This window comes from Melanaphis sacchari, unplaced genomic scaffold, assembly GCF_002803265.2.
Source record: "Melanaphis sacchari strain LSU unplaced genomic scaffold, SCAv2.0 Contig74_pilon_pilon, whole genome shotgun sequence".
Lineage (NCBI taxonomy): Eukaryota > Metazoa > Arthropoda > Insecta > Hemiptera > Aphididae > Melanaphis > Melanaphis sacchari.
In genome coordinates this window covers 2,470,711-2,489,850 of record NW_020271531.1, presented here as the reverse complement: position 1 = coordinate 2,489,850, position 19,140 = coordinate 2,470,711, and the positions used below count along the sequence as shown (strand labels likewise).

At 26.4% G+C, this 19,140-nt stretch overlaps 2 protein-coding genes and 2 pseudogenes across 2 annotated transcripts; 3 read left to right on the top strand and 1 right to left on the bottom strand.

The window, feature by feature from the left end:
• Positions 1–219: 219 nt before the first annotated feature.
• Positions 220–5,332, top strand: LOC112601028 (annotated as a pseudogene).
• A 689-nt stretch (positions 5,333–6,021) lies between these two features.
• On the top strand, positions 6,022–8,707 carry LOC112601027 (ABC transporter G family member 20-like). Its single transcript, XM_025348422.1, has 5 exons — positions 6,022–6,091; positions 7,778–7,954; positions 8,015–8,101; positions 8,172–8,316; positions 8,680–8,707. The coding sequence occupies exons 1-5, from the start codon at positions 6,022–6,024 to the stop codon at positions 8,705–8,707; spliced, it is 507 nt and encodes a 168-aa protein (XP_025204207.1).
• A 1,162-nt stretch (positions 8,708–9,869) lies between these two features.
• On the bottom strand, positions 9,870–9,990 carry LOC112601141 (annotated as a pseudogene).
• Positions 9,991–13,172: 3,182 nt separating this feature from the next.
• LOC112601104 (protein RCC2 homolog) lies at positions 13,173–18,997 on the top strand. The gene is made up of 8 exons (XM_025348535.1): positions 13,173–13,703; positions 14,337–14,565; positions 14,626–14,757; positions 14,961–15,049; positions 17,588–17,866; positions 17,928–18,108; positions 18,240–18,418; positions 18,484–18,997. The coding sequence occupies exons 1-8, from the start codon at positions 13,539–13,541 to the stop codon at positions 18,661–18,663; spliced, it is 1,434 nt and encodes a 477-aa protein (XP_025204320.1). The 5' UTR covers positions 13,173–13,538; the 3' UTR covers positions 18,664–18,997.
• Positions 18,998–19,140: the final 143 nt, after the last annotated feature.

Here is a 19,140-nt window from a genome sequence, read left to right as displayed (position 1 = left end):
TAAGAGATAATCTAAAAACCTATAATGGTACAAAATTTAACTCTAATTTAATTGATTGATAAATCCTATGTCTAAACATTTAATTGCTGTAATGGCACTATATCGATTTATTAAATTTTATGCCTCATCTATTAGCGTGTAAAGCTTGGTAAAAATGTTTGTAATGTTTAAATATGAAATTTAAAATATTTTATTTCAGCTGGTACTATACAATGGTAAATGAAGTCGTTTAAACCAGGAATATATTTATCTCAAAGTCCTTCGAAATGTTCTATAGTACTCAATAATGTGTTTAAAACATAATAACCGAAATATTTTTCAATGGAGTGAATTTAATTACACATAGCGGTAAATGTAATTGTATCTTTTGATACTTCTCATGAGTTATGTAGAAATTGTATCGATTTAATTGTATTTTACTATTTAAACGACCAAATCGACAATTAATACTTTATTTAATTGATAACAATTTTTTATTAATTGTTTTCAAAGATGTGCTATACTTGTGAAATTAACAGCGCAAATCTATGCTGCTTTGTTTAGTTGGAGGAGATAAAGTTGACAAAGGTCATATATGGTTCTGGCGTCAGCCAAGAACAAAAGCAGTAAAACCTTAACTAAATACACCGGTTATATGCCTCAGGTACTATATTAATTATAGTTTCTGCGGCAATAAGATAATATTATGAAATATACACAATATAATGTATAGATAAAATTATTACACATATATCAAATAATACAATTAATTTAAAACTTACAAGTTAATTAAGAATTTATTTTAGAATTATGTTTGTATAAAACCATGACGATTCTAGAATTGTTCGCATATTTTGGAAATTTGTATAATATTAATCACAAATTTATTCTGTGGAGAATCAGCTATTACAAACACATTTTTACCTTACCCCCAATTAATTCCACTATTAAAAAATTAAGGTATATAACTACTTACATTAAATTAATATTGATAATATTTTATTTCATATAATGATATGGCTTAATTAAATTATAAAATATTTAGTTTCAGTGAAAAACGAATGATATCATTTATGATAGCCGTATTTCACAGACCTCGATTAGTGGTATTAGACGAGCCTACTATAGGACTAGACTTATTAAAAAAAAATCAGTATATTAAATTTTTTAAAAAATGTTTACTTAACATAATTATTTGTTCTCTCTGCAGAATTTGGAAATACTTGTATCACGTGATTTCTACTTGGAAACCAACAGTAATTGTAGCCACAAATAATATTGAAGAAGCATTTTTAGCAACTAAGGTTTTAATTATAATTAATAACATTTTATAAACAGTTAAAATTAAATTATTTTTTATATATTTTAGATAGCGTATTTAAAAAATGGAAAAATTATATTTGAAAGAGAAGTAGAAGAATTATATCGAACGAACCCAAATAAGTCTATAGATGCAATCATAAAAGACCTTTACACCAGTTTAATGTCTATTAATATTGATGTACACAACATAATATTATCTACTTATACAAACAGTAGTTTTTATATTATGTATTATCATAAGTGTCCAGAAATGTATGCATTTACATGTTTTTATTAAATGATCCAAAAAGTGGCTTATGAATTTAAGCTATAGACTTAACTAAATTTAAGGATATATTTCCATTTTTTTATATAAGCATGAAATACATACCTATTTCTAATCTTTAAATTTCATATCTATAATTACTAATTAGGTATAATTAATTTTTAAAATGATTAGTTAAATCAATATTTCATTTTTCCTCAAAAAATGGTGATATGCCTTACTTGAACCTCAAAAGCCCTAAATTTAATTTTACAATTAATGTCGATTCTGAGTGAAGATAAAAAATATTAAAAAGATTAATTATGATGATATCCCTGTTTTTTATTGTTATATAGTCACATTATTTTATCTGAATGTTATAATTTCATCTAATGATTCTACGTATTGTCATGTTCTCAAAAGTTTTCTTACGCACAAAATTTAAACTAAAATAACGTAAAATAAATCACAGTTTAAAAAATTATATTAAATTTATTTTTATTTTAAAGGAAATTATGTTCCTCGCATACTTAACTTATTTTCAGAGAACGACTTTCGGCCACTAATGATAATACTAATTTAATAATGCATTTTTACATTATACTAATTATCAAATAATATAAATGCTTTAAAAAAAAAAGTAAATTTACAATATTAATTGTTTAATTTAAATTTAGAAAAACTCTTGGATCAATTCAAATCAATCTGAGACACCGCATAATAAAAAGGTAATGCTGTTATTTATACAAAAATAAATATCTAACCTTGTTACTATAGCCTTGGTGATTTTACGAGACACTAGCATACTATATTTGAAGCCAGTAGTATTTCAATTATTTATTTATTATTTTTTTTTTTACTTTTAACTAAAAAATATGTGACAAAGTTAAGAATTATTTAAAGTAGGAACATTTTAACCGTATTATCAACCAAACTTTTTAAAACGATTACGTCATTTACTTATACAAATATTAACAGACTTATTTACAACCGATATGAACAAAAACAGTTGTACAAAGATTGTTTAGTATAATAATGACTGAATAACAATTACAGATAACTTAATGTATGCTAATACTTTTAGTTACATAAATACTACTTTAATAGTAATGTATCACCTGGAATCTGAAGAATTATTTTCAGAACAGTAATAGATATTAATTAAATTTAAAATAATAAAAATTTGGTAACTTATTACTTAGTATAAGAATGTTTTAAATTGTACGTTTAAAAAATTACCAATTTAAATTTACCTTCTTTAATTTAGAAATGTACATATTTTTAACAATAAATATAAATTATATTTAAAAAATAATAACATAAAATTAAAATTATTATATTTTTATACTATTTTTATAATATAAAAACAAAATATTTTTATCATTCAATATTTCAATAAAATTTCTAAAATGTTACTCCTATTTTCTTTAAGTATACAAATTAATACGCTAGAGTACTAGACTGACGTTACATTACATAATATGTATACGTATCATTATCTTATTAAAGTACTTCCATACATTTTTATAACTTTATCATATTAAAAGTAACATGAATTCTTGTTTCAAGACTTAAATGTTAATACATAATAAAAAATTCAACATTTATCCAAATAAAATAATAAATGATAAATATAACTTATTATTTTAAGTCATTGTTAACAATTTCTGCAACTATCAACATTTTTAAATTGTTTAATATTTAAAAAATAACATGTGCGTTTGTATAATCGGTTCAAAATAATGTTTTAAAATAAATTTAACCATATTCTTATTATTATTTTATTACTTAAATAATAAAATAATATATAATCTAATATTTAAAAATATATGATATAATTATTACATAAAGTAATACATATTATCCATTCAACATTCATCGGTTTTATAATTTTTTTACTATTTATCCATTAAATTCTACCCTGATGTATACTATCTTATAACATCGTCTAAATTGTCTAATAATTACTATTTTTTTTTCAGCTAAGCATCTATAAAAAATTCTATCCAAGATCAAATATTTGGAAGTTCAAAACCATTATTATTCAAAATATTACATTTTTAACTAGAAATTTTTGGTATGTTATTGTAAGAATTAAGAAGAGTTGAAGTTGAGATAAATATATCACAAAATATTTTTTTTTGCAAGGTTATCTTATGTAATAATTAATTGACAAAGAATCGTAGATAAAACACTTGGTAACTACAAACTACATTTAGGCAATCGGCTAACGAAACAAAGAATTATATTTGTTTGACAAAAAATATAATTTTTTGTTTCTGGTAGTATGAGACGAGTAATATCTCTATAGAATTAAAATTTGATATTAATTATTGTATTCTACAGTAAACCAATGGTCATTTGTAGGAACTATATTGATGTATTGTTTCTATAAATCAAGAACTTTAATTCATTTAAATAAGTTTTTTGTCAAATGTATTTATAACAAGCCAATGCCACTATAACCACTAATCTAACCGTGAAGTTAACGTTACAAGATGACTGACAAGCATCCAACAAACTTATCTATATCTTTTCCTGCTTGACTTCCTTTGCTTACTGCTCACTATTAATCTAATCTACTCGTTAACTCCCTTGATCTATATTAATATACTAAATAATTTTCTCACTTTCTTTTATTCTATTTTAATCTTCAATTTGTAATTTTGTGACTTGATCTATACTTTTCTATATTTCTGTCTATTTTAAGTGCATTATTTAATTTTTTTATTTTATATAATTTATAAAGTAATGGATTTGGTTTTGATTAATCGTATCAAATAAATTCAAATAAATGTGCTATAACCCGAAATTTATACTCTTATCGTTTACAGAATACTTTATTATTACCGATTTTAAACTATATAATTTAATTATAGTTATAATAATATATCATAAATAATTATCATTATGCTATGCTGAGGAGAATAAAGAAAAAATAATGCTTATAAAACACTAACCGAGCAACTATTTTTAATTATTTTTGTATTCATGAGGTATATACATATACGTTTTTTTCTAACCTTGAACATATTTTCTAGGCTTGTCGCTAATTACTGGTTGTTACTAATAATAAATAACTCATCGCAATGTTATAAAAATACGATCATGTTAATTTTAGGATGTTTATGTTGTTATGCGTGATCCCAATACTACAAGTATACTTGCATTGTGCCTACTATGGAAAATATCCTAAATCCATACCTATTGCAGTTTATAACCAAGAAACTGATTGTGGTATTCTCCCATGTAAACATATTGAAAATTGTTCTTATTTCTCGTGTCATTTTTTATATGTTTTAAACCAAAACGGTGTTAAAGTAGTGAGTAAAAAAAACAATGTTTCATTAAAACTTATCTATTTAAAACCTTAATATGTTATAATAGAATGATTATGGTTCAGAAGTTTTAGCTGAAAATTCCATAACAAAAGGTTCAACACTAGGACTTATGAAAGTTTCTAAAAACTACACAGTAGCAATAGTTAATAGTATAACAAAAAGCTCGTCAAAAGAACGTGACGAACTGTTAAAATCGAATATACATTTTGAAATAGACTTGTCAAGTAACTTATACATAAACAAACATCATTGTCACTAAAATAAAATTTTATTTAATCAAATCCAAATTTACCTGGTGTTCATAGACTTCGAATTTGGGAAACATCTTAAACAAAGTATATTTAATGCTCATAAACTACATCTGATTGACATTTATAAACAATTCAATCTGTCAACAAAATACGCCGATATCCCATTTAAGGTTAATAATGATAAATTAATTTAAATATATTTCATACAGTGTATATATTTTATTTATTTATAAGTTTTCAGATATACGAATACAAAAATTTAAATCTCACTGAAAACACAGCATCCGAAATAATATCATGGTAATTTAACATTAATTTATTCAATTATTTATAATAATTTTTAAAACATAAAATTATCAATAATAAATATCAGAAATCATTGGTGTATTTTATGAAAGTTTGAGAATAATTAAAACCAACAGAATTATTTAATTGGAATGGTAAATATATCAAAGAGCCCCGATTACTTATTTAATATACTTGTTTAGCACATGAATGACTATAGTAATAAATTTGAATATTATGAACTAAATATTAGCTGTTGACACGAAAACTTAAGTGTAACGATTTTATATATCATATATATATATATTTAATAAGATTATTATTTTAATCTTTCCATTGTAAAATATTTATACTCCCTTTAGTTTCTATCCCACAGAAAATATTACTCCAATATAGAACTGCTTTCATATTATGTAATACCTAGTATCTTTTATTATATTATTATTGAGCATCAACATATTTCTTCTGACAGTAGATTTAAAATACATCGATTTTATTTTTTATTTTAGTATTTTTTTATTTTTTTTTATTCAAGTATTTTATTTCATTATAATTACTATTTAATTTTCATTAATTTAGTACTATATTTTCATCGGCGATGTTTTATTTTTCATTATTATTGAAAAGTGAAATTCAAAATGGATACTTGATGAGAAGCATGATTGCAGGTATTTAAGATTGAAATATATTTTCGGTATACTCAGATAGATTCTATAGGTTAAATAATATCCGAAAAAAAATAGATTTAACAAATAATAATTAGATAAATAAGATTTAGGAAAATCAGAAAATAGTAATTAAACTTAAAATCTCCGAGATAGCTCCAAGGTAGCTCTAAAAGTAGTTCGTACTTATTTTTTTAAACTTATTATTATTATACTATAACATTACAAGTTACAACATAAAATAAATGAACAATTTTATTTTAAATGAAATTTATAATTTAAACATACTAAGCATTTTTCAATAAAATATACTTATATAAACAATGTCAACAATTTCTTTAAAAAAATACCTACTTTTTCATTGCTGTATGTGTTATACTCGAGTCTTACAACTGTAATTAAATTTTAAATTTTAAATTTTAAGCTCCCTATAAATATATTTATTTTCAATGATATACTTTTTTAATTTCAACAAAAAATTACCAAGAAAATCCAAATTCTTTTATAAAGAATCCAGATAAAAAAAATTGATAATATCGAAAAAATTGAAATTTTTAAGCAATACCAAAATTTTCAAATAAAATTGATTTTGTTTTTCTGTTGTATCTACCTTATGTGATCAAAAAAGAATAACCATAGAAACTTGAAATTAAACTAATATTTTTTAAAAATTATATAATCCTGGTTGTGCGTACTTTATGTTTATTAGCTTTCGTATTAAATTGTATTTACTTTTAAACTAAAATGTCTATAAAACTTGAAAGCATAATACAAAGTTTTTCATAAGCTGATCCTTCGATAATTGAAAAATATTAAAAATACAAAATCAAAAATATTTATATATCTACAATATTTTAAGTTAATGTTTGACAAAATAGGATATTCAAATAAAAAATAAAGATTTATCCTTTAATGATTTTAATTTTTTGTAACAATTCAGAAATATTAATCGAGATAGTAATATTTTTGTTTATACATTGACATTTTCAGTATATTTAAATTAATTTTTTCAATCAATATTTTACATACACTATCAAATATTCAAATGACTAATAAATCCTTAAAAGGACACTAGTTTTTGACGCCTGAAAACATGTCTTTAGAGGATAGCTCTCATTTGGGCTGAAGGTACTCAACTGTAGTAATCCCACAAAAACTAAATTTTGTCATTTATAGATAACAATATTATAAGTGTTCCTATATTGAATAATTTGTATACGTTTACTCAGTGACTTATTCTGGGTTGTAAAATAAATTTAAAAAAAAAAAATCAAATATTCAATATTTAAAAAAATTACAATGTATATGATATAAAAAAAAAAACCAACATATAAATATACATAATAATATTCTCACCGTTATGTGAACGAAATTTGGTTTTTGTTCAATTAATGTACCCAAAATGAGAGTGATTATCCTGAAATACAGGTTTTAAGAAAAAAAATTAATACTTGTCACTGTACAGAGCTGCTCTAGTGGTTACAGCGATAGTGTTAGTGATATTTTTTCTCATACGCTTTTTCTAGACTTATAATATTACCAAGAATATGTAAGCTCCTAAACATTGTTTTTCCTTAGATATATTTTCCTTTGATTTTTTCCTTAAATAATATTGAACTGAAATAGTTACTATCTATATCACTTATTTTAAATTTTAAGCTATAAAAAATTTTTAAATTCAAATTACAGGAGTTACGATTTTTGAAATTGTATTGAGCTTTGTTATAATTCAAGTAATATTTTCAATAATTCAAGCATTTTCTTTATTTTTTCTGGCGGATTTTCTACTGTATATTAGCTGGGAAAGTTCCTTGTTACTAATTATCCAGTTAAATATTGCCATCGGTATCTGTGGAATGAGCATTGGTAATTATTATACAAAACGTTAATAATTCACGAGGCCTACATTTTTATTTCATAATACAGGTTTACTCATCGGTTCATTCACTAACAGTTCAATCCAATCATTTTATATAACACTGTTGGTGTGCTTAGTGAATATAATGTTGAGTGGTAAATGTTTGATAGTTACGTGTTAATGTTGTTTATTTTATTATTTAATAATATTTTCGAATGATTTCAGGTATTTTTTGGCCAATAAAAAATACAGAATTGGCTCTACTACCTATTTCAATCATATTACCATTATCTATGCCGATTCAAGCAGTTAAAGCTATATTGATCCAAGGACATAAATTTGATTCAAACGATATTCTTTTAGCAGGAATGTTTATTACATTTTGGACACTCATTTCTTTTGTATCATTAATTTTAAGACTAAAAAACAAAATAAACTTTATTATTTAATGATTTTTCTTTTTTTTTTAGTTTCTAAGTTACTTATATGTATTTGATTTTTTAGCTTAACATTACAATTTTTATAGTATAAATACATTTTTTTTCAACTTCCGGTAAGATTTCTAGTTAAGTCTGTTTTTGACGGGGGAGGGGAAGGAGAGGTAAATAAAAATGTTCATCTTTGAAAATACTTGGAGAAAACAAATATAAAAATACAAAAAAATTATTTAATGGATTGAATGATCAAAAATGAATTAACAAAGAGACAATATTTTCACCAATATGATTTATAGGTTCGAACTTCCTAATTCTATTCTGTGATATTATAATTTTGGTATGACGAAAATATTTATAATTAGATAAAGGTGGTAAAAATCAAATATTAAAAGTTTATATAATATTCTAAATTTTTATTATTTTTTATTATATTATATTTTACACCTATATGTATTAATTTTTAATTTATAAGACATCGAATAGACTGTTAGTTTAATACTCTAAGTTGAAACTCAATAGTATAAAATTAAAATTAAGATTAAGAGTTGCACAAATAAAATGTAAAAGATTATATTTTGTTAAAATGTATACATTTTTTTTCATTAAAGTATAAATGCGCATAAAAAATATCATTCTTTAGTATCACAGAGTATCTAATAAACTAATGTAGTAATTTATATTACTACTTATGCTTACTAATGTCTAGTATATGAAATGTGTATGTACTATGTAGTTTTGTAAATATAGGTACATAAAAAGTAACAAACTAAACCTTGTTTAATAAAATTATTACAATCACTAAGTCATTAAATGATATTTAATGTATTTTCAAAAAATGATCACTAATTTAATTAATAATTGTAAAAATCTAAATTTAAATGAATGCACAATTTAAGCATAAAAATATGTTTATCCTACTTAAAAAAATTACCCTACATAATATGTTATAGTTAGGCTGGCTTTATTATATAGTATATATAAGTACTTAATTGTCTGTTAATCTTAATTTTTATACTGTTTTATTCTTATTATGTAATTGTCAAGCTATCATAGTTTATACTAGCGGCTTTTATAATAATAAAAAAAAAAATAAATAAATAAATATGTTATAGTATTATATACGAGATCAGGATTTAAGAGACATATTAAGAGATGGTAGTCACTCTAGAGGCATCACTATTTTATGATACCTATATTTTTTTTATTATTTTTTTTTTTTTGAAAAAATATAATATTTAATCGATGACAATTAATATTTCTAAAGATTTAGGAAGTGTGAAAATTCCTGACACTTCTTAATCATCACATTTATGTAGTAGTTGTTTGTTTTTAAATATAAGTGTATTTTTACAATAATAATTACCGATTAAACTAGTTTAAAACATACATTTCATATAAATTATAAATAAAATAAGGCTTCTATTTTAAATATATGAGATTATAAAAATTATACAAAATATCCCCACTTCTTATTGATAATAAAAAAAGCCAACGGCACGTAGTGTTCCCAAGCGGTCACCCATCCAAGTACTAACTACGCCCGACATTGCTTGACATCAATGATCGGACGAAAACTGGTGTATTCAACGTGGCGAAACCATGTCAACTGGCCATATCTAAAAAATATGAACAACTAAAAAAATATTTTTTAATTTCCTATTAATGTAGATTTTAAATGTATAATTTTATCAATATTATCAGATTATCTTCAAAATAATTAATACATTAAATAGTACTTATGCCACATTATGACATGTTGTTCTGTGTTAACGACGTTAACGTTTCTTTATACTTAGGTATGCAGTTGGAGGGGGGGAATAAAAGCGTATAATATTTCAAATAAGTAAAACAATAAACCATAGTGATCTTATTTTTTTTAATTTTTCAAAAGTTGGGTATTGAGGAATATCATCTTTTTTCCAATCAGCTGTTCATATAATACAGCAGTAATTCCCAACCTTTTCTATTCTACGCCCCCTTAGTAGATTTTAAAAAATCTCGCGTCTCCTCCTATAAATTGAAAAAAATTGATCTCCTTTTTTCGTGTATTTTACAAATAAACTATACAATATTAAGAATGAGTATTTTTTGTTTATGATAATTTATCGGTTATCCGTTATTGATACCCGATAACGGATAAAAGGAACTGGTCAATAATTTTTTTTTCTTAACGTTCCAAAATAAAAATTGTATTTCGTAGTAATTGCTTGCACCTTCCCCAATTTAGGAACCAATATAATGCAGGGACGATCTCAGAAAAAATCGTGGGGGTGTAATCTTCAAATTTGCCGACTAAAATTATTTTGACCTTTTTTTTTTACTGTCTATAGACAATTTCTGGATCCTCCCTGTCATCCCCCCCCCACAAATAATTTTGTTAATATGACACTATAGGTATGTCATTATTCTAAAATAGTTAGAGTCTTATACAAATCTTAAACTTTTTTTAACTCTTTTCAAAAAAAATCAAGCTTTGAAGTCTGGAGATGTCATTGAATTGACCACGAGTATATTATGGGCGAATGTCTAACATTATGAATCATATTTATGTAATAAATTTTATGATATTAAAATTACCTTTAATTTTCGACAAATATTGATGTACGATATCATCATTGAGTTTAGGTATTTGGTATACCTACCCTACTTATTTATAAGATGACTTGTTTTGGACAAAGTAATTTTTTCAAGAATACTTTTATCATAGTTAGTCCCAAAAAGCTTAGATATTATCTTCTTAAACCAAAAAAAAAAGCTAAGTCATACAAGTAGGTATGTCTCCATAAGGTAAGTCGTAGATGAAACATCCAAATAAACTGATAATATTTTATACAACATTCACTTTTTACACCTATGTAGTGTATACAATTATTAATTTCCATAAATACAGACAGCAAGCAAACTGGTCGCAGAACATGCAGTTGATAAAATTTATTTTTCAAAAATAAGTGCTTATATTAACATTGTCTTAAAATTATTTATGATAACCATAATTATTATTACCTAATGTTTCTTATTAGAAAATAGGTATTACGTATTTCAGCTTTTTTTTTTTAATTAAAAAGGACTTTATTTAGTGATTTTGTCACGTGATCCGTAAACATCGATAGTTTTTACATATTTTTTATTTTAAAAAGTATATAACTATTATAATAGGCTTATACACTATACAGTCATATGCAATCTAAAAAAAATATTATTGGTTTGTTATATCCTCACTATGTGTGTAATTCATAATAATACGTTTATACATCGCGTTAACAATCTAATAATTCGACGAAAAAATATACCATTATTATTAGGAGTCTACTATTATAGGTGTTTATCAAATTTATCTCATCAATCATTATATAAGTTGTTTAAATACTAAAATCAGACCGATATACCGATCATAGTCTTAAACCTCGTAGTATATTATAGTATATTATTAATATGTTACTGTTGTTAGTTATTCAAGTATTATTAATTATATTATTACTTAAATAAATTTAAATGATCTATAAATTCCGGAAAAATGTCTCCATTTCTCCAGCCCAAAAATATTTAATATTAATGAAATACTAGAAAAATAAAATATGAGTGAAATGTTTTTGAAAAAATCGAGATAACAATGTCAACGAAGTGATAAGAAATTTCTAGACTCTTACATCATGGCATAATTTATGTGCTAATCAAAACTAAATAATTAAGATCCATTTAAAACAATTTAAAAAGAAGTAGCACAATTTTGAGAATCACGGAACAATTAACTTTAAACATTTTTATTAAAACTCTAATTTATATCATTTTAGAAGACTCACTTTAAAAATCAATAAAATTATCAGCACTATTTATTATTAACGTTATGATTATTTTAGACGTTTTTTCCAAAATATTTATTATATATATGAATGGTGGGGAGATAACAGACCCGAATAATGGCCGGCAGAGCTATAAAGTTTTCACATCTAACCCAGGTCCCCGGCGAAGTTATCCGTAACAAGTTAGTATCAAAAAAAAAAAGCTTGCTTCTAACTCGCAGAACATGCAACCCGATGCAGGCGCATACACTGCGTACCCCGTGTACACGAGCTATGATATAGGTTGCACGCTGTTGCAGCGGATAGCATAATGATATAATAACAATACTTTGGCATGAAAAACATCGAAAACGACTTTTACGGTAAAAACCGACTTCCGCGTCTCCCGCCATTTGCTGCTAATAAACAACAACAAAAAAGACCTTTCAGAGACTTGAAGTATAATGGTCCCTCCTCCCTTAAGGAGCCGACAAGCGAACAACTGCCGGGTCACGCAAATTTTCAGTGTCGCAGACTCGCAGCCCGCGATTGCCCCGGTATCCGACTCCCTAGAGAGAGAAAATGAGTGATTGAGTGAAAGAGAAAGAGATAGAGTGAGAGTTGATGAGCACAAAGACGACGAGCAGCGCACCGAAAACACGGTTATGTACGATCGTGATGGTTGGCGGGTCGGATTTACATTCGGAGGGGGGAAAGGGGGGGTGTTAATGCCGCTGCAGCTGCAGCCGCACCACCCGACCAACGCCGCCGACACGGTCCCCGATTTTTACACACGCACACAACAAACAATCGCCGCTCTCTTTTCTTTCTTTATTTTTTTTTTCCGTTTCTCTCGGACCGACGGCCGTCTCGCTCGCACCCGAGCCTGGTTCTCGTTCTCTCTCTTTCAGTTGGACTAGCATCGCGCGCGCACGCGTGGCGCGTCCCGTTCCGTCTCACTCGCTCCCCTTCTCCCTCTCATCACGGTGGACGACTGTTGTCGTTCCCTCACTCACTCTCTCCCGTTTATTCTAGCCGTCGTGACGCTGTCCGTCTCTCTCTCTCTCGAGATTTATTCTTTCTTTCTTTTTTTTTTTTACTTTTAATGGCGTCCGCCGCTACTATCATCGCAGCCGCCGTTTGACCCGATCTTCTCCCCCGTTGCGTTGTGTTTACAGCGTTTTGTGCACGCCACCCGAATTTTTCGCGCCACCACCGCACTTTTTGTTTGTCCTCGATCTATCATCGCTCTCGGCAAACGTCGCCAACTTTACTGCTGAAGAAATAGCCCCGTTCGACGTTCCCACCAACCAGCCGCTTACGCGTTCTACATACCCGCACACAGACGACATTGTTTTGCCATACGTGTCGGCGTCATGTCCGCTAAACGGCAGTCCAAAGGCAAAGCGAACGGCGTGTCGCGCAAAAAGTCCAAGATCGTCGAAGACGACCCGCCTGTGTTGAGCGAAGAAGATGACGATGATGACCGTAGGTCTGACGACGACGACATGGACGAGCTGGCCGAAGACAACGCGTCTCTGGTAAGTCTTCAAATGGTTATGCGCTTATGTGTATCACCATCGTGGTAGTTGCTGTAAAATGCGTTTTCCGCAGCTGTGCAGCTCCACCATCTGAAGTGCCGCTCACATGTCCGTAGATTGCTAACCTGCTCGATTGAGGTGCAAACGACCTTTCTCTGTTACACCCGTGTTGCAGTGTACGCAAGGTATCGATTGTACGTTTAAAATTGATTTTTCATCGTGTACAACTTACAAATGTATAACATTTATTCATTTGTTAGTTACACATTAACCGTCAGTACACTGCTATCAGTTGATTATGGTGTTGTATTAAGTACATTGTAAAATAGAATATTCCCTTTAGAAATTTATCACAAAACTAAACATTCATAACCCTTTCATTAACTTCAGATTTAAGTCCTTAAAATTGGTTACCTCATCAAATTTAATTAAACAGCTTCCAAACTATGGTTTATTTAACTTCAATGTAATTAAAATATTGCTTGTATTAAGTATAGGTATAGATATTTAAAATAATGATATTAAAAAGTAGGCAAAAACTGTCAATACATTAAAAACAATCTATGTTTATACATTAGAAACTATTGAATAAAAATTTAATTTTTTAAATTTTACTAAAATTATGTGTTATAGAGAGTAAAAGGTCCGGATCACATTGGCATTGTGCTTTTAACTGGAGGAACTAATTGGGATTTAAATGGCCGCAAGTCTATGCCAAAAGGATGCAAATCTGTTGGTAGAAATTTATATGAACCACACTTATTTGGACCACTGAAAGATAATCGTATCCGTTTGGTAGTGAGTAGCTGCAATTCATCACACACCATCTTTATAACTGAGGAAGGCAAAGCTTTGTCTTTAGGTTTGTAGTCAATTTGTATTCAATGATAACTCATTTAAATTTTTTAATTTATTCTTTTAGGACGAAATGAAAAGGGTCAACTGGGAGTCAAAGATTTACTTAGACGAGACATTCCGACTCCAATTGAAGGTTTGCCTGATCATGCTATTGTTAATGCTGCTACTGGCCGTGGACATACATTACTTCTCACTGGTACATTTATAAATATTTTCATACTTCTTTTAAATATTTCAATCAGTTATATTATGCACTTATGTAAAAATACTATTTGTTGTACATAAATGCAATATTACAAAATATGCTAGTTTTCATTTTAGCCAAAAAATAATTTCTTATTTGGTTAATTTGTTCTCTAGAGATTTTATTATGTTTGAAGATTTAATTATATGTTTAAGATCGTGGTGCAGTGTACAGTTGCGGCGATAATAAGAATAGTCAATGTGGCGTGAAGAGCAAAGACCCCTTTGTTACAATAGCAATGAGGGTCAGTAATATATTATTAAATAGCTATGTTATATTTAAAGATAATAAATTGAATAGTATCATTTTTTAATACAATGCTAACAATTTTAACTTAAATTAGTTGGGATAAAAAAATTCAATTTATACCCCATTGTTCTGTAAATTTTTCCATTATTGCATTTTTTAAATTTTTAAAATAAATTTAATATTTTATATTATGTACTTCGAGATTCATGAAAATCTTTAGATCTATATTTTAATTAGCCATTGATTACATTTAAATATAACTTTCACGACTGTAAAACTATTACTATTTTTATTAAGAGGATGCCGTATCCACGTGTGTCAACTCTGTCTTACATCCGTACAACATGGTAAATTTTCGTTTACCCACTTCAATAGTATGCTATTAGTTTTTATATTAGAGTGAATTGACTTAATATCAAACTTTTAGTTAAAAACATTATCTGTGTTCTTTCATTAATTTTTAATAAAAGTCGATTCACTAATATCAAAACTAATAGCACACTATTAAAGCAGGTAAACAAAAATTTACCATGTTGCACGGGTGTAAAATAGAGTTAACACAAGCGGGTGCGATGTCCTCTTAAACATAACAACTGCAAACAACTTGAATGATTGTTAATAGTCTTTTACACTTTGAATTTGGCAATTAATTTAAATGTTTATTAACACTATTTTTAATTATATTATATCTTTTAATATTTGATAAAAACAACAATAATCATTATATTAAATTGTACCAATTAATCCATCAGAAGTGTAGCGCTCACTCGATGAGCATTTTAGCCATTACTGACATAGTTTTATTTCTAAATGTTCGGTTTTACTTATACCTTAAGTCAATATTTCTATAAATAAATCAAACAATTTTATTAACAACTTTTGAAATAACAATCGTAATAACTTGTTAGTTCCAGTTTAGTGAATCACGTGAGGTATCAGAAAATAACAGATTAAAAATGTATTTCTGTTTTTAACTACAAGTATTTTTTAAATTTTATTTCCAAAGTTTTATATTTTATATGATTCGCTTACCTGCAATAAATGTTTGATTTACAAAAAAAAAAAAATTGTTATTATACTCAAAATACAATGGGTGGCTCATATGCACCTAACCATGATACCAATAATATCGCACCTTTTTACGGGTTAATATGCATGAATTTCAAAATATATTTTCATTTAATATAATATTAAAGATTTATTTTTAATAAAATATTCATAGAAAGCACAATATTTATATTCCATTCAATTAGAAAAAATTAGACATTTTTTATCTACCATTTAATGACATAAATAATAAACAAAAGATGAGAGAGTTAGTGGACAAAACTGGTATCTTCTATTTTCTAATAAAATATATATAAGATAAAATGAAAATCTGCATTTAAAATATATTATACATATGTATATATTAATATTTCCTTTCTTATAGTTGAATACTTTAATTTTATTAACTTAGTTTAATATAATATATAATACATTTTTTTTTAAATAACTTATTAATTAATGACAACAGGTAGTTTTGTTATTATTAGTATTAAATCAATTACAAATGCTAAGATAAAGTATGAATATTTATTGTAATAATTATATTATTGATTATAAAAACATATAGTTAATTTGAACTGTTTTAACATAATTAATATAATTAAACGTAAACTGTGCCTTAAGAGGATACTGCACTTCCATATGTTATTTCCGTTTTACACATGTGGCAAATTTATGTTCAGCAGTTCTAATTTTGTACAATAATAATTATTACTAGAGATAATTGTTCTATTAAGTTAAGTTAAAGACATTATGAATCTTCACTTGGTTTTTTCTATATTTTAAATTTTAAGTAAGTTAAATGAAAAAAAATTACTCAATATTTTTTATATTAATAACTTGCTTAAAAATTAAAATATCATTAAAAATACTGATAATATTCTTAACTTTAAGTTTGATGATGAGTCAATACCAATTAAATATTACTTTTCAAAACCGGAACTGCTAAACATAAATTTGATATACCATACATTTGTAAAACAGACCATGCATTCGAAAGTAAAACCCTCTTAAGAGGACGCCGCAACCACAGGTGTTATCTCTGTCTTACATACATACAACAGCAAATTTTTGTTCAGCAAAATCCATTTTTATATTATTAGCTTTAACATTAGAGTAAATTTACCTATTATCAAACTTAAAGGTAAGAATTTTATCTAGGTAATGATATAGGCTTTTATTAATATTATAATTTTAAAGTTTCAACATTTTATATAGCTATAACTCACTTTAAAATTATAATAATAATAAAAGCCTATACCATTACCTAGATTAAATTCTTACATTTAAATTTGGTAATAGGTAAATTTACTCTAATGTTAAAACTAACAACATAAAATAGATTCTGTTGAACCAAAATTTGCTTTGTTGTATATATGTAAGACAGAAATAACACATGCAGTGCAGCATCCTCTTAAGATTAGTTTTTGAACCTTAATAATGTTGAAACTTAAAAATATTCAAATTAAAAATATTTTTTTAATAGGTTAAATATAATGGACCACCAATTGTGAAAGTTGGTTGTGGTGCTGAGTTCAGCATTTTACTTGACTGTAAAGGTACTTTATATTCATTTGGTTTACCTGAGTATGGACAATTGGGACATAACACTAATGGAGAGTATATTGAGAGAGCTGGTGCTATTAACTTTGCTACAGTCAAACTACCCAAGCCTATAATGACTTTTGTGGAAAAAACAAAGAATAAAGTAGAAATTTTGCCTAAACCTGAAATCCGGGATTTTGCCTGTGGTACAAATCATACAGTAAGATAAACAAAATAAAATATCTTGTTTATTTTTTACAACTTGAATTGGTTATTTTTAGGTTGCTATTGATGACCATAAAAAAGCATATTCTTGGGGATTTGGAGGTTATGGACGGCTTGGACATTCTGAACCAAAAGATGAATTACAACCGAGACTTATCAAGTACTTTGATGTTCAAAGGAGTGGTGTGAAACATGTTGCCTGTGGACCTGCATTCAGTATTGCAATTAATGAATTTGGTAAAACTAAAATTCTTTGATATATTATGATACTAATAATAATTATATTTTTCATAAACAAAACATTGAATTATAATGAATATTTTGTTCATATTTATTTATTAAAAGTTAATGTTTGTTATTAAAAACAGGCGCTGTTTATTTATTTGGACAAATGAGTAGTCGAGGAGAAGCTAATATGTATCCAAAACCAGTACAAGATCTTCATGGTTGGAATTTACGCAGTATTGGTACATGCTCTATTGGGTTAGTTGCAGCAGCTGATGATTCTTGCATTGTTTGGGGTTCTGGAACTAGCTCTGGAGAATTGGTAATGCAATTTTTTTTTAAGAATTGCTTATAAATTACAATTTTTAACATACTGTAACCATTCAGGGTCTTGGAGAATTGAAAAAATCCAGTGCTAAACCATGCGAAATGAAGAAACTTGATGGATTATATATAGAACAAGTAACTTGTGGATCTGCACATACATTTTTACTTGCTCGAGATCTGTCAGAAGACGACAAAGATATTATTGCTTCCATGCCGGAATATAAACCTGTTGTAGCTTAAACTTCAGTGAAAAGATAAAACAACAAACAATATATATATTTATATATATATATATTTTTTTTAATTTGTATCTTAAGAACCAAGTGGTATTTAATATTTTTTTTTACTATATTATTATAATTTAATTTTTTTTCTACAATATTCGTTCCATTAGACTTAAGCTTTAATGTAAATGAGCGGAACAATGTCAATCAGAACTATGTTCCTGCTAGGTACACGATTAACTGGTCTGTTCTCAATATTTTTTTCCTATTATTATCATTTATTTGTCAATTGACAGATGTTATATTAGTAAATGAATAATAATATTAAATAACTTGAGTTTTTTTTACAATTATGGTTTTTATTTTCCCTTTCTTAATCCTCTCTTCAATGATAATTTTTTTTTTTTACATTAAAAATTTGAATTGTATGTGATCAAAGCAAATTTTAGTGTTTTGGCCTAATTAAATAATTTATTAGTTGACATAATATCAA